At 57.1% G+C, this 13,995-nt stretch overlaps 1 protein-coding gene across 1 annotated transcript in view; it reads left to right on the top strand.

Annotated features, from left to right (window-relative positions):
• c11h8orf76 (chromosome 11 C8orf76 homolog) overlaps positions 1–13,995 on the top strand; it is a 29,817-nt gene that overhangs the window by 6,545 nt on the left and 9,277 nt on the right. The window contains 3 exon segments of the mRNA XM_072466928.1: positions 4,765–4,860; positions 5,209–5,352; positions 6,659–7,185. Of these exon segments, the coding sequence (XP_072323029.1) occupies positions 4,765–4,860; positions 5,209–5,352; positions 6,659–7,185 (767 nt within the window).

Below are 13,995 nucleotides of genomic sequence, written 5' to 3'. Positions count from 1 at the left end.
GCAGGATGGGGGGGGGAGGGGGGGCAGGATGGGGGGGGGAGGGGGGGGCAGGGAGGGGGGGGGCAGGATGGGGGGGAGGGGGGGCAGGTGGGGGGGAGGGGGGGGCAGGATGGGGGGGGATGGGGGGAGGGGGGCAGGATGGGAGGGGGGGGCAGGATGGGGGGGGAGGGGGGGGCAGGATGGGGGGGGAGGGGGGGGCTGGGGGGGAGGGGGGGCAGGATGGGGGGGGGAGGGGGCAGGATGGGGGTGGCAGGATGGGGGGGGAGGGGGGGGGCAGGATGGGGGAGGGGGGGCAGGATGGGGGGGGGCAGGATGGGGGGGGGCAGGATGGGGGGGGGAGGGGGGGGCAGGATGGGGGGGGGGCAGGATGGGGGGGGGAGCAGGAGGGGGGGGGATGGGGGGGCAGGATGGGGGGGGGAGGGGTGGCAGGATGGGGGGGGAGGGGGGGCAGGATGGGGGGGGGAGGGGGGGCAGGATGGGGGGGGAGGGGGGCAGGATGGGGGGGGGGCAGGATGGGGGGGATGGGGGGGGGGCGGGAGGGGGGGCGGGAGGGGGGGGGCGGGATGGGGGGGGAGGGGGGGGCGGGAGGGGGGGCGGGATGGGGGGGGGAGGGGGGGCGGGATGGGGGGGGAGGGGGGCGGGATGGCGGGGGGAGGGGGGGGGCGGGATGGGGGGGGGAGGGGGGGGGCGGGATGGGCGGGGGGAGGGGGTGGGCGGGATGGGGGGGAGGGGGGGGCGGGATGGGGATGGGGGGGGCGGGGATGGGGATGGGGGGGGAGGGGGGGGGCGGGATGGGGGGGGAGGGGGGGCGGGATGGGGGGGGGGGAGGGAGGGGGCGGGATGGGGGGCGGGGAGGGGGGGGGCAGGAGGGAGGGGCAGGATGGGGGGGGGGAGGGGGGGCAGGATGGGGGGGAGGGGGGGGCAGGATGGGGGGGGGAGGGGGGGGGCGGGGGAGGGGAGGGGGGGCAGGATGGGGGGGGAGGGGAGGGGGGGCAGGATGGGAGGGGAGGGGGGGCAGGATGGGGGGCAGGATGGGGGGAGGGGGGGCAGGATAGGGGGGGGCAGGATGGGGGGGGGCAGGATGGGGGGGAGGGGGGGCAGGATGGGGGGGGAGGGGAGGGGGGAGGGGGGGCAGGATGGGGGGCAGGATGGGGGGGAGGGGGGGCAGGATAGGGGGAGGGGGGGCAGGGTGGGGGGGAGGGGGGGCAGGGATGGGGGGGAGGGGGGGCAGGATGGGGGGGGAGGGGGGGCAGGATGGGGGGGAGGGGGGCAGGATGGGGGAGGGGGGGGGGGGCAGGAAGGGGGGGATGGGAGGGGGGGCAGGAAGGGGGGGGATGGGGGGATGGGAGGGGGGCAGGAAGGGGGGGGGATGGGGGGGAGGGGGGGCAGGATGTGGGGGAGGGGGGGCAGGAAGGGGGGGGAGGGGGGGCAGGAAGGGGAAGGGGGGGCAGGGGGGGCAGGAGGGGGGAGGAAGGGGGGGCAGGAGAAGGGGGGAGGGGGGGCGGGATGGGGGGGAGGGGGGGGGCGGGATGGGGGGGAGGGGGGGGCGGGAGGGGGGGCAGGATGGGGGTGGGAGGGGGGGGCAGGAAGGGGATGGGGGGGCAGGAAGGGGGATGGGGGGGGCAGGAAGGGGGGGGCGAGGGGGGCAGGAAGGGGGATGGGGGGGCGGCGGGGGGCAGGAAGGGGGATGGGGGGGGCGGGCGGGGGGCAGGAAGGGGGATGGGGGGGCGGCGGGGGGCAGGAAGGGGGGATGGGGGGGGGCGGCGGGGGGCAGGAAGGGGGATGGGGGGGCGGCGGGGGGCAGGAAGGGGGATGGGGGGGCGGCGGGGGGCAGGAAGGGGGATGGGGGGGCGGCGGGGGGGCAGGAAGGGGGATGGGGGGGCGGCGGGGGGCAGGAAGGGGGATGGGGGGGCGGCGGGGGGCAGGAAGGGGGATGGGGGGGCGGCGGGGGGCAGGAAGGGGGGATGGGGGGGCGGCGGGGGGCAGGAAGGGGGATGGGGGGGCGGCGGGGGGCAGGAAGGGGGATGGGGGGGCGGCGGGGGGCAGGAAGGGGGATGGGGGGGCGGCGGGGGGCAGGAAGGGGGATGGGGGGGCGGCGGGGGGCAGGAAGGGGGATGGGGGGGCGGCGGGGGGCAGGAAGGGGGGATGGGGGGGCGGCGGGGGGCAGGAAGGGGGATGGGGGGCGGCGGGGGGCAGGAAGGGGGATGGGGGGGCGGCGGGGGGCAGGAAGGGGGATGGGGGGGCGGCGGGGGGCAGGAAGGGGGATGGGGGGGCGGCGGGGGGCAGGAAGGGGGATGGGGGGGCGGCGGGGGGCAGGGATGGGGGGGCGGGGGGGCAGGATGGGGGGGGGCGGGGGCGGGATGGGGGGGGGCGGAGGGCAGGAAGGGGGATGGGGGGGGCGGGGTGCAGGAAGGGGGATGGGGGGGGCAGGAAGGGGGATGGGGGGGCAGGATGGGGGATGGGGGGGCAGGAAGGGGGATGGGGGGGCAGGATGGGGGATGGGGGGGCAGGATGGGGGATGGGGGGGCAGGAAGGGGGATGGGGGGGCAGGAAGGGGGATGGGGGGGCAGGATGGGGGGCTGGGGGGGCAGGGAGGGGGATGGGGGGCAGGGAGGGGGATGGGGGGGCAGGAAGGGGGATGGGGGGGCAGGAAGGGGATGGGGGGGCAGGTGGGGGGGAGTGAGGGATTTTGGGGTGGAGGAAGAATTTGGGGGGGGCAGGGCAATCATGGACCAGATCTTTTTAAAAAATTATTCTATTTTCCCAATTAAGTGGCATTTCAGCGTGGCCAATCCCTCTACCTAATATTTTTTAATAATAATAATCTTCATAGTGTCACAAGTAGGCTTACATTACTGCAATGGAGTTACTGTGAAAATCCCCCAGTCGCCACACTCCGGCGCCTGTTCGGGTACACGGAGGGGGAATTCAGAATGTCCAATTCCCCTAACAGCACGTCTTGTAGGTGGAAACCGGAGCACCCGGAGGAAACCCGCGCAGACACGGGGAGAACGTGCAGACTCCGCACAGATGGCGACCCAAGCCGGGAATCGAACCTGGGATCCTGGAGCTGTGAAGCAACAGTGTTAACCACTGTGCCGCCCACAAATGTGTTTCTTGATTAAAATAACATCATTGTCATTATTGTGTAGCTTCCCCATAAATTCATTTACACTCTTTGGCTCCAACCGCTCCTTCGGATAGCCAGTCCCACATTCTCACCACTCTCTGGCGAAGCAAGTTACCTCTGAATTCCCAGTTGAATTTCTTGGTGACATACTTATGCTGACGGTCTCTAGTTTCCCTATAAGAGGAAACACTCTACTCTTAGTTTTAAATCGCCTTGTTAACCAGTGGGACACGGTTTTTGATTTATGTATTTGTACTCTTAGTTCCCATTTAGATTCCTATGGTCCCAAGTAATATGTAACCTCATTATTTTTCTTGCCATTTATCTATGTTGAAATTTGTTTGCCAATTATTTGCCCATTTTTCAAGTTTATTCGTGTGCGTTTGCAATTTGTCATCGTCTGTATTGACCATCCTCGCCCTCCCCTCCACCTGCAAATGTAGAAATTTTGTTCGTGATTCCAAAGTCAGAATCATTTAATATAAATTATGAATTAAAGTGGTGCCAACATTGATCCCTCTGGAATACCACTTTCCTCATTTATAAATTTAGAGTACTCCATTCATTTTTTCCAATGAAGGGGCAATTTAGCGTGGCCAATCCTCCTACCCTGCACATCTTCGGGTTGTGGGGGTGAGAGCCACGCAGACACGGGGAAGAATGTGCAAACTCCACACGGACAGTGACCCAGAGCTGGGATCGAACCTGGGACCTCGGCGCCGTGAGGCAGCAGTGCTAACCACTGTGCAGTCCATAGATTATCCTTCAATAACTGGTGCGTTTTTTTAGTGGAGAGTGGGTTTGAATGATGAAGGTCCATTAGATCTCATGCCTTCAGAATACCAAACCTACCATAGCTTCCACGGTAGTTTTAGCTAAATGCGCCCAGTGTCCTGACCTCGGCTCCCATTCCAGCGGTTCATATGTTCAAGCAACACAGGAGTAGGCCATTCAGCCCATCATCTCTGTGTCAGCTCTTTGAAGGAGCAATCCAAATCGTCCCCAGCTCTTTCCCCATAGTCTGGGAAACTTGTCCTTTTCACGTGTTAATCCGATTCCCTTTCCAAAGTCACTGTTGAACCTGCTCCCACCTCACTTTCACCGGAAGGAAGGTTAATTTGCCAGTTACCTTAAATCCGTTTATGACCTTCCTGCCAGTAGATGTAGGTTTCCCTTATTAAAACTTTTGATAATTTGGAACACTTCTATTGTATCTTCCGCTAACCTTTCTCTACTCTAAGGAGAAAAATTCCAGCTTCCCCATTCTTTCCATGTAATAGATGTTCCTTGCCTCTGGTAACCATGCTAAGAAATCTCCTCGGCACCCTCTCCCAACACCTTGACCTCCTTCCTAAAGTGCGGTGCCCAGAATTGGACATAATACCCCAGCCGAGGCCTCATCAGAGATTCTTAACAGCTCTCCGTATCACTGTTGATGTTGACTGTCCTCTCAATAAAAAACATTTACTCATCAATTTGACAACATTTTTAGGTGTCTTCTGGCTGATGTGAAAAGTTGTCAGCGATTTCCATATCATGAATCTCACTTGAATCCGTAACTGTGCTGTAGATTCTTTTTTTAAAAAATGAATCCTACTTTGAATTCAATCTTTATTGCCTCTGATGACTTTCAGTGGTTTTGGGGTGAGATCTGCACGGTTGACGATGTGGAGAAGCTGACTGCACTGAAGTTTCGGGGCGATTTGGCATTCAAGTCTCAGGATTATCAGGTATCTAGAAACCTGGAGGGTTTGCTCTGACCAAGGGAAGATCCTGTAATACTTTAATGTTTCTCAAAAGCCTCTGGGGCCTTGTTTATTTAAAACAATGGTCTTAAGAGATGTAAAAAGTACACGGTCTTCTCGATACCATTGCCAGAAAATCTTGCGTTGCATCGTCTACACAGACTTCAATTCTGGGGGAGAATGCATACTTTGTTTGCAGATGTAATTTTTATTTTAAGGCGCCCTTGGGCTGTGTCGGGTTTAGTAACAGCCTAAAAATATATTGTTGCAAACAGCCACTTGATCACACAGATACTGTATAATGCATGCCCTGCTACACCTTTTCTTTCCCAGAAAGCTATGTGCGAATATTCCAGCAGCCTGGCCCTCGTTCCAGAGTCAAATATAGCTCTCAGAAGAGATCTACAGGAGGCCCAAGCTCGCTGCCTGTGCTCCCTTGGCAGACCTGAAGATGCCTTGGACATAGCACAAAAGCTGGTTAGTCTGAACAGTGGCAGCATAAAATTAAATTGCGTGACGTTATGAAGATACACGGTTATCAAAAAAATACTGTTGTCATATCACAGAGTACAGAAGTGTCCAGCTGCAGCGCAGTGGGGGGCACTCTCGCCTCTGAGCCACTCGGTCAGGGGTTCAAGTCCCACTCGCAATCCAGGCCGACAGTCCCAGTGCAGCACTGAGGGAGTGCAGCATTATCGCAGGTGCCGCCTTTCAAATGATCCATGAAACTGAAGACCCTTCTCCCTCTCAGCTGGGCATCAAATATCCCCATGGCAGCTATTTCAAAAGAGAGCAGTGTTTTTGGTCAATATTTATCCCTCGAATATTTATTCACCAGGAACAGATTATCTGGTCATGGTCACATTGTTGTTTGTTTGAGGGAGCTCGCTGCGCACAGATCGCCTGCCACGTTTCCTGCATTACAACAATACCCTCAGTACTACGTTGGGGCGTCCGCTTTTCTGCATTCCAGGTCCTGAAATGAGGCCGTAACCCACAGCTTTCTGAGTCAGGTGTGAGAATGTTTGTAAATGGCATTTCCACCAGAAAATACTGCTCAAATAAAGACACCAAAAGAAAGCAAAAGTGTAAATTTAAATAAAATGAAAACTTTGGAATAATGTTCAGGAAATGCAGTTAAGGAAATATGTGATAATTCCTTGAAAATGAGGAATTTCCCTGGTTACAAGAAAGAGCAGAGGGAGCGCAACTATTTGGATATCTCTTTCAAAGAGCCGCCAGAGGCCCGATAGGCTGAATGGCCATCTCCTGTACTGTATGCTTCTATGATACGGTAGCATAGTGGTTAGCACAGTTACATAGTGGTTAGCACAGTTGCTTTGCAGCTCCAGGGTCTCGGGTTCGATTCCCGGCTGGATCACTGTCTGTGCGGAGTCTGCACCTTCTCCCCGTGTCTGCGCGGGTTTCGTCCGGGTGCTCCGGTTTCCTCCCACAGTCCAAAGATGTGCGGGTTAGGTGGATTGGCCATGATAAATTGCCCTTGGTGTCCAAAACAGGTTAATTGGGGGTTACTGGGTTATGAGGATAGGGAGGGGGGCGTGGGCTTGAGTAGGGTGCTCTTTGTCAGGGCCGTGCAGACTTGATGGGCCAAATGGCCTCCTGCACTGTAAATTCTATGATGATAATGTGTTGCAGACAAGACTAATATTAATTACGTGACAAAGTTAAGTCGCATGCACTCAGCTCCTTATTTATTTCTGCTTATATCAAGAGCTTGGACTTTTCCTTATTTTCGATTCTGTTATTTTCATTCTATCACCAGAGAGCAGAGGTAACCAACACAGACCATCTCACCACGGTTCTTAACCTCGATATTCTGATCTATCGGAATGCCGGAAATCTGTCCCGAGAACTCTGCTGTTTGCAACAATTAGTTTCCTTGCACCCTCTCAACCCATGGTACTGGAAGAAGCTAGCTGGGTCTTACCTCGGTCTAGCTCAGGCCATATTATCCACGACAATGGTCCCAGCCTGCAAGGATGGGCACTGTTTCAGAATGCCAGAAGAGACAACTGTCGAGACAGAAACATCTATAACCAATGCTGACTGTGCAAGGCCTCAAAAACAGAGCCAACATCCTTCTAAAAGACGGACAATTTTCCCCAGGAATGCATCCGAGGACGAGAATTCTTATCCAACAGTTCCAAGCAACTTTAAAGAACTGTCTGGAACAGGCAACGTTGTCTCTTTCTATTCAGCTGTTGGCAATAGCAGCGAAGTTGATTCCAAAAGTGGGCAGCAGCTGAGGGATCTGTGGCTGTTTGCATGTTCCTCCTTTGTAAGAGCAAGGTATGCATGCAACACGTGAGTAGGTTATGGTGCCTGTGTTCACCAGGTCAGATATAATAGTAATCTTTATTAGTGTCACAAGTAGGCTTACATTAACACTGCAATTAAGTTACTGTGAAAATCCCCTAGTCGCCACACTTTGGCGCCTGTTCGGGTACACTGAGGGAGAATTCAGAATGTCCAATTCACCTGACAAGAATTGCTTTCGGGACTTGTGGGAGGAAACCGGAGCACCCGGAGGAAACCCACGCAGACGCAGACACAGTGCTAATCACTGCTAACGTGTCACCATGTTGCAGTGTACGCTGCTAGACCCTTATTGAGCCCGTGACCATGATGTAATTTGCCCTGTATCTTATTGGGAATGTGAGGGCAGCTGCAAAAGTGAACAGAGGAACAATGGCAAGGGAACGCTGGTGAAGTAAGTCAGGTCAGACACAGAAAAAAAACAGAGCAAAAGAAAATTTACTTTTTGATAACAGTTTAAATTGTTCCCTTTCTGGGTCAATTTGATTGCTTTCCATTAACAATGATCATGTTACTAGAAAAGGTACTAATACTATAAAGGTCCAGCCTTTGCTTTCTGTGACAGATTTGATAGGCAATTAATGTACAAATCCAGCAAGTCTTTGAAAGTAAGAGATGAGAAGGAGGTTTGTATGAATCAATAAGTAGAATGGCTACACGGTAGGCCAAGTGGATAGCACTGTGGCTTCACAACGCCAGGGTCCCAGGTTCGATTCCCCGCTGGGTCACTGTCTGCGTGGAGTCTGCACGTTCTCCCCGTGACTGCGTGGGTTTCCTCCGGGTGCTCCGGTTTTCTCTGTTAGATGTTTTAGTTGCTGTGATATGAAGAGTCTAAAGTTCTGTTCCTTTTTCACCAACACACATTTATTTTATTCCAACAGACTTCGCACAAAACTCTAACTACACATCACCTGACAGAGGCCACCTGAAGCCCCTTTACATATCTGTCAATTAATGGATACTTAACATAAATGAGACAACGAATTGCAATGTCTCTTAACCCATTACTTAACATCCTCCCACAGTCCAAAGACGTGCAGGTTAGGTAGATTGGCCATGATAAATTGCCCTTGGTGACCAAAAAGGTGAGGAGGGGTTATTGGGTTACGGGGGTAGGGTGGAAGTGAGGGCTTAAGTGGGTCGGTGCAGACTCGATGGGCCGAATTACCTCCTTCTGTACTCTATGTTCTATGTTCTGAATCAACCAGCAGGTTCTGGAGGTTTGCAATTCATGCTGTATCTCTTCAGCCCCTGAATCTGCAAAGTCACTTTCAAATTAGTAGTGTATGTAATCAACACATCATTATTCTTATCTCTTAGTCTATGCATACTATGGTCTTCTTTGTTTATCCCCCTTTCCCCTCTTACTCTTTCATTTTCTCCCTTGCACTTTTTGTCATTTACGCCTCTACACTCATACCCCTACACACATACACCTACACCCACAGACCCTACGCCCACACACCCCATTCACATACACAACCAAACCCTCATACACACACCCCATACACACACAAAGTCACCCCCCAAAGTCACATCCCATACACCCCCCCCGTACACACCCCTCCCCGCAACCCCCCCCCGCACACACACCCCCGTACACCCCCCCATACACCCCCCCCATACACCCCCCCCCCATACACACCCCCCGTATACACCCCCCCCGTACACACACACACAACCGCACCCCCATACACACGCACCCGTACACACACACACCCCGTACACCCCCCCCTGTACACACACACTCAACCGCACCCCCATACACACACCCCCACCGCACCCCCGTATACACACCCCCGTACACACACAACCGCACCCCCGTACACGCCCACACACACACACCCATACACACTCACACCCACTCCCCGTACACACACCCCCGTACACACACCCCCGTACACACACCCCCGTACACACACACCCCCGTACACACACACCCCCGTACACACACACCCCCGTACACACACACCCCCGTACACACACACCCCCGTGCACACACACCCCCGTACACACACACCCCCGTGCACACACACCCCCGTGCACACACACCCCCGTGCACACACACCCCCGTACACACACACCCCCGTACACACACACCCCCGTACACACACACCCCCGTACACACACACCCCCGTACACACACACCCCCGTACACACACACCCCCGTACACACACACACCCCCGTACACACACACACCCCCGTACACACACACACCCCCGTACACACACACACCCCCGTACACACACACCCCCGTACACACACACCCCCGTACACACACACCCCCGTACACACACACCCCCGTACACACACACCCCCGTACACACACACCCCCGTACACACACACCCCCGTACACACACACCCCCGTACACACACACCCCCGTACACACACACCCCCGTACACACACACCCCCGTACACACACACCCCCGTACACACACACCCCCGTACACACACACCCCCGTACACACACACCCCCGTACACACACACACCCGTACACACACACACCCGTACACCCCCCCCATACACACACCCGTACACCCCCCCCATACACACACCCATACACACCCCCCGTATACACACCCCCCGTACACACACACACAACCGCACCCCCATACACACACACCCGTACACACACACACCCCGTACACCCCCCCCTGTACACACACACTCAACCGCACCCCCGTACACACACCCCACCGCACCCCCGTATACACACCCCCGTACACACACAACCGCACCCCCGTACACGCCCACACACACACACCCATACACACTCACACCCACTCCCCGTACACACACCCCCGTACACACACCCCCGTACACACACACCCCCGTACACACACACCCCCGTACACACACACCCCCGTACACACACCCCCGTACACACACACCCCCGTACACACACACCCCCGTACACACACACCCCCGTACACACACACCCCCGTACACACACACCCCCGTACACACACACACCCGTACACACACCCCCCCGTACACACACACCCCCGTACACACACACCCCCGTACACACACACCCCCGTACACACACACCCCCGTACACACACACCCCCGTACACACACACCCCCGTACACACACACCCCCGTACACACACACCCCCGTACACACACACCCCCGTACACACACACCCCCGTACACACACACCCCCGTACACACACACCCCCGTACACACACACACCCCCGTACACACACACCCCCGTACACACACACCCCCGCACACACACACCCCCGCACACACACACCCCCGTACACACACACCCCCGTACACACACACCCCCGTACACACACACCCCCGTACACACACACCCCCGTACACACACACCCCCGTACACACACACCCCCGTACACACACACCCCCGTACACACACACCCCCGTACACACACACCCCCGTACACACACACCCCCGTACACACACACCCCCGTACACACACACCCCCGTACACACACACCCCCGTACACCCCCACCCCCGTACACACCCACCCCCGTACACACACACCCCCGTACACACACACCCCCGTACACACACACCCCCGTACACACACCCCCCCCGTACACACACCCCCCCGTACACACACACCCCCGTACACACACACCCCCGTACACACACACCCCCGTACACACACACCCCCCGTACACACACCCCCCCGTACACACACCCCCCCGTACACACACCCCCCCGTACACACACCCCCCCGTACACACACACCCCCGTACACACACCCCCCCGTACACACACCCCCCCGTACACACACACCCCCCGTACACACACCCCCCCCGTACACACACCCCCCCGTACACACACCCCCCCGTACACACACCCCCCCGTACACACACCCCCCCGTACACACACACCCCCGTACACACACCCCCCCGTACACACACCCCCCCCGTACACACCCCCCCCCCGTACACACCCCCCCCCCGTACACACACCCCCCCCCGTACACACACCCCCCCGTACACACACCCCCCCGTACACACACCCCCCCGTACACACCCCCCCCCGTACACACACCCCCCCCGTACACACACCCCCCCGTACACACACCCCCCCGTACACACACCCCCCCGTACACACCCCCCCCCCGTACACACACCCCCCCGTACACACACCCCCCCGTACACACACCCCCCCGTACACACACCCCCCCGTACACACACCCCCCCGTACACACACCCCCCGTACACACACACCCCCGTACACACACACCCCCGTACACACACACCCCCGTACACACACACCCCCGTACACACACACCCCCGTACACACACACCCCCGTACACACACACCCCCGTACACACACACCCCCGTACACACACACCCCCGTACACACACACCCCCGTACACACACCCCCCGTACACACACCCCCCGTACACACACCCCCCGTACACACACCCCCCGTACACTCACACCCCCGTACACTCACACCCCCGTACACACACACCCCCGTACACACACACCCCCGTACACACACACCCCCGTACACACACACCCCCGTACACACACACCCCCGTACACACACACCCCCGTACACACACACCCCCGTACACACACACCCCCGTACACACACACCCCCGTACACACACACCCCCGTACACACACACCCCCGTACACACACACCCCCGTACACACACACCCCCGTACACACACACCCCCGTACACACACACCCCCGTACACACACACCCCCGTACACACACACCCCCGTACACACACCCCCGTACACACACACCCCCGTACACACACCCCACCGCAACCCCGTACACACACACACCCCCCGTACACACACACAACCGCAGCCCCTACACACACCCCCGTACGTACACACACACCCCCGTACACCACCCCCCCGTACACACACACAACCACACCCCCTACACACACACACACATACACACCCACACACACCCACACCCCATACACACCCACACCCCATACACACCCACACCCCATACACACCCACACCCCATACACACCCACACCCCATACACACTCACACCCACTCCCCCATACACACTCACACCCACTCCCCCATACACACTCACACCCACTCCCCCATACACACACACAGTCACACCCCTATGCACACACAGCCACTCACCCCTACAGCCACACCCATGCACCCCTGCACACAGGCACCGCTACACAAGCACACGCACTCCTTTCTACATGCACCGCGACAGATATGTGCCGCAACACAAGCACACGTACCCCTACACACATGCGCCCCTACGCACTAACACACACGCTTGCACCCCTACACGCACACACACACCCCTACACAGTGGTTAGCACTGCTGCCTCAAAGCTCCAGGGATCCGGGTTCAATACAGCCTTGGGTACTGTCTTGTGGACTTTGAACTTTCTCCCCTGTGTCTGCGTGGGTTTCCTCCGGGTGCTCCGGTTTCCTCCCACAGTTCAAAGATGTGCAGGTTAGGTGGATTGACCATGATGAATTGTCAAAAGGTTAGGTGGAGTTACTGGATTACGGGGATAGTGTGGAGGCGTGCTCTTTCCAAGGGCCGGTGCAGACTCAATGGGCCAAATGGTGTTCTTCTTCACTGTAAATTCTGGATTCTATGATACACAAACGCTCATGGTTGCTTGCATTGAGGACAGTTGAAGAGGTGGTGAGTAAAATACTCTTCGGGTCCATTTCTTGCAGAAGCTTTGTTCCCTACAATCCAGATGGCGCAGTTATCATCAATAACTAGAGATATACTATTATGACCTGTGGTTTGTAATAGTGTGTGTTTTGAATAGTGTAAGCACACAAGTTAGGGGTAAAAATCTTCAATGTTTTGACTCTATGTAAAGACACTTTAGACTAAATCAGGTTACCTTAAAGATGATTTATTGTGAAGTTTCTGTTTCAAAACTGGAGGTCGAATGATCCAGGAGGTAGGGTTACAGGAGCCTCAGCCCCTAACCTTGTCCAACAGCTTCGAGATTCTTGCTTCCTGTGTGGACGGGAACGGGGTCTACGGGGAGGATGAGCAAACTGGCCACAGCTCCGTGATACAGGGAGCCATTCAAGTGGGGGGAGGGAAAAGAATTGTAATTGGGATACTATAGTTTGGGGCATAGACACTGTTCTCTGTGACCAGGATCGAGAATCCCGAAGGTTGTGTTGCCTGCCTGGTGCTCAGGTTTGGGATCTCTCACCTGGGCTGCAGAGGAACCTGGAGTGGGAGGGTAAAGATCCAGTTGTCGTGGTCCATGTTGGCACCAATGACGTAGGTATTACAAGAAAAAAGGATCTGCTGAAGGAATATGAGCAGCTAGGAGCTAAATTAAGCGGAACGAAAAAGGTAATAATCTCTGGATTACTACCTGCGCCACAGGCTAATTGGCACAGGGTCAATAAGATTAAAGAGGTATATGCGTGGCTCAAAAGTTGGTGTGGGAGAAATGGGTTGAATTCATGGGACATTGACACCAGTACTTGGGAAGGAGGGAGCTGTTCTGATGGACTGGTTTCACCTGTGGCGAGGATTCGTGGGAAGCCACAGAATTGGGAGGCCTTTAAAAACAATAAGGAGAAGAAGATGAAATATGAATGTAAGCTGGCTAGTAATATAAAAAAAGATAGCAAGTTTTTTTTCAATATATAAACAGTAAGAGAGAGGCAAGAATAGACATCAGACCATTGTAAAATGGGGAAGTAGTAATGGGGAACAAAGAAATGGCAGAGGAACTGATTAGGTACTTTGCATCAGTGTTCACAGTGGAAGACACCAGTGTATACCAGAACTTC

This window comes from Scyliorhinus torazame, chromosome 11, assembly GCF_047496885.1.
Source record: "Scyliorhinus torazame isolate Kashiwa2021f chromosome 11, sScyTor2.1, whole genome shotgun sequence".
NCBI classification, from domain to species: Eukaryota; Metazoa; Chordata; class Chondrichthyes; order Carcharhiniformes; family Scyliorhinidae; genus Scyliorhinus; species Scyliorhinus torazame.
The sequence above is the reverse complement of the archived record's forward strand: the minus strand, read 5'-3'. Positions and strand labels throughout refer to the sequence as shown.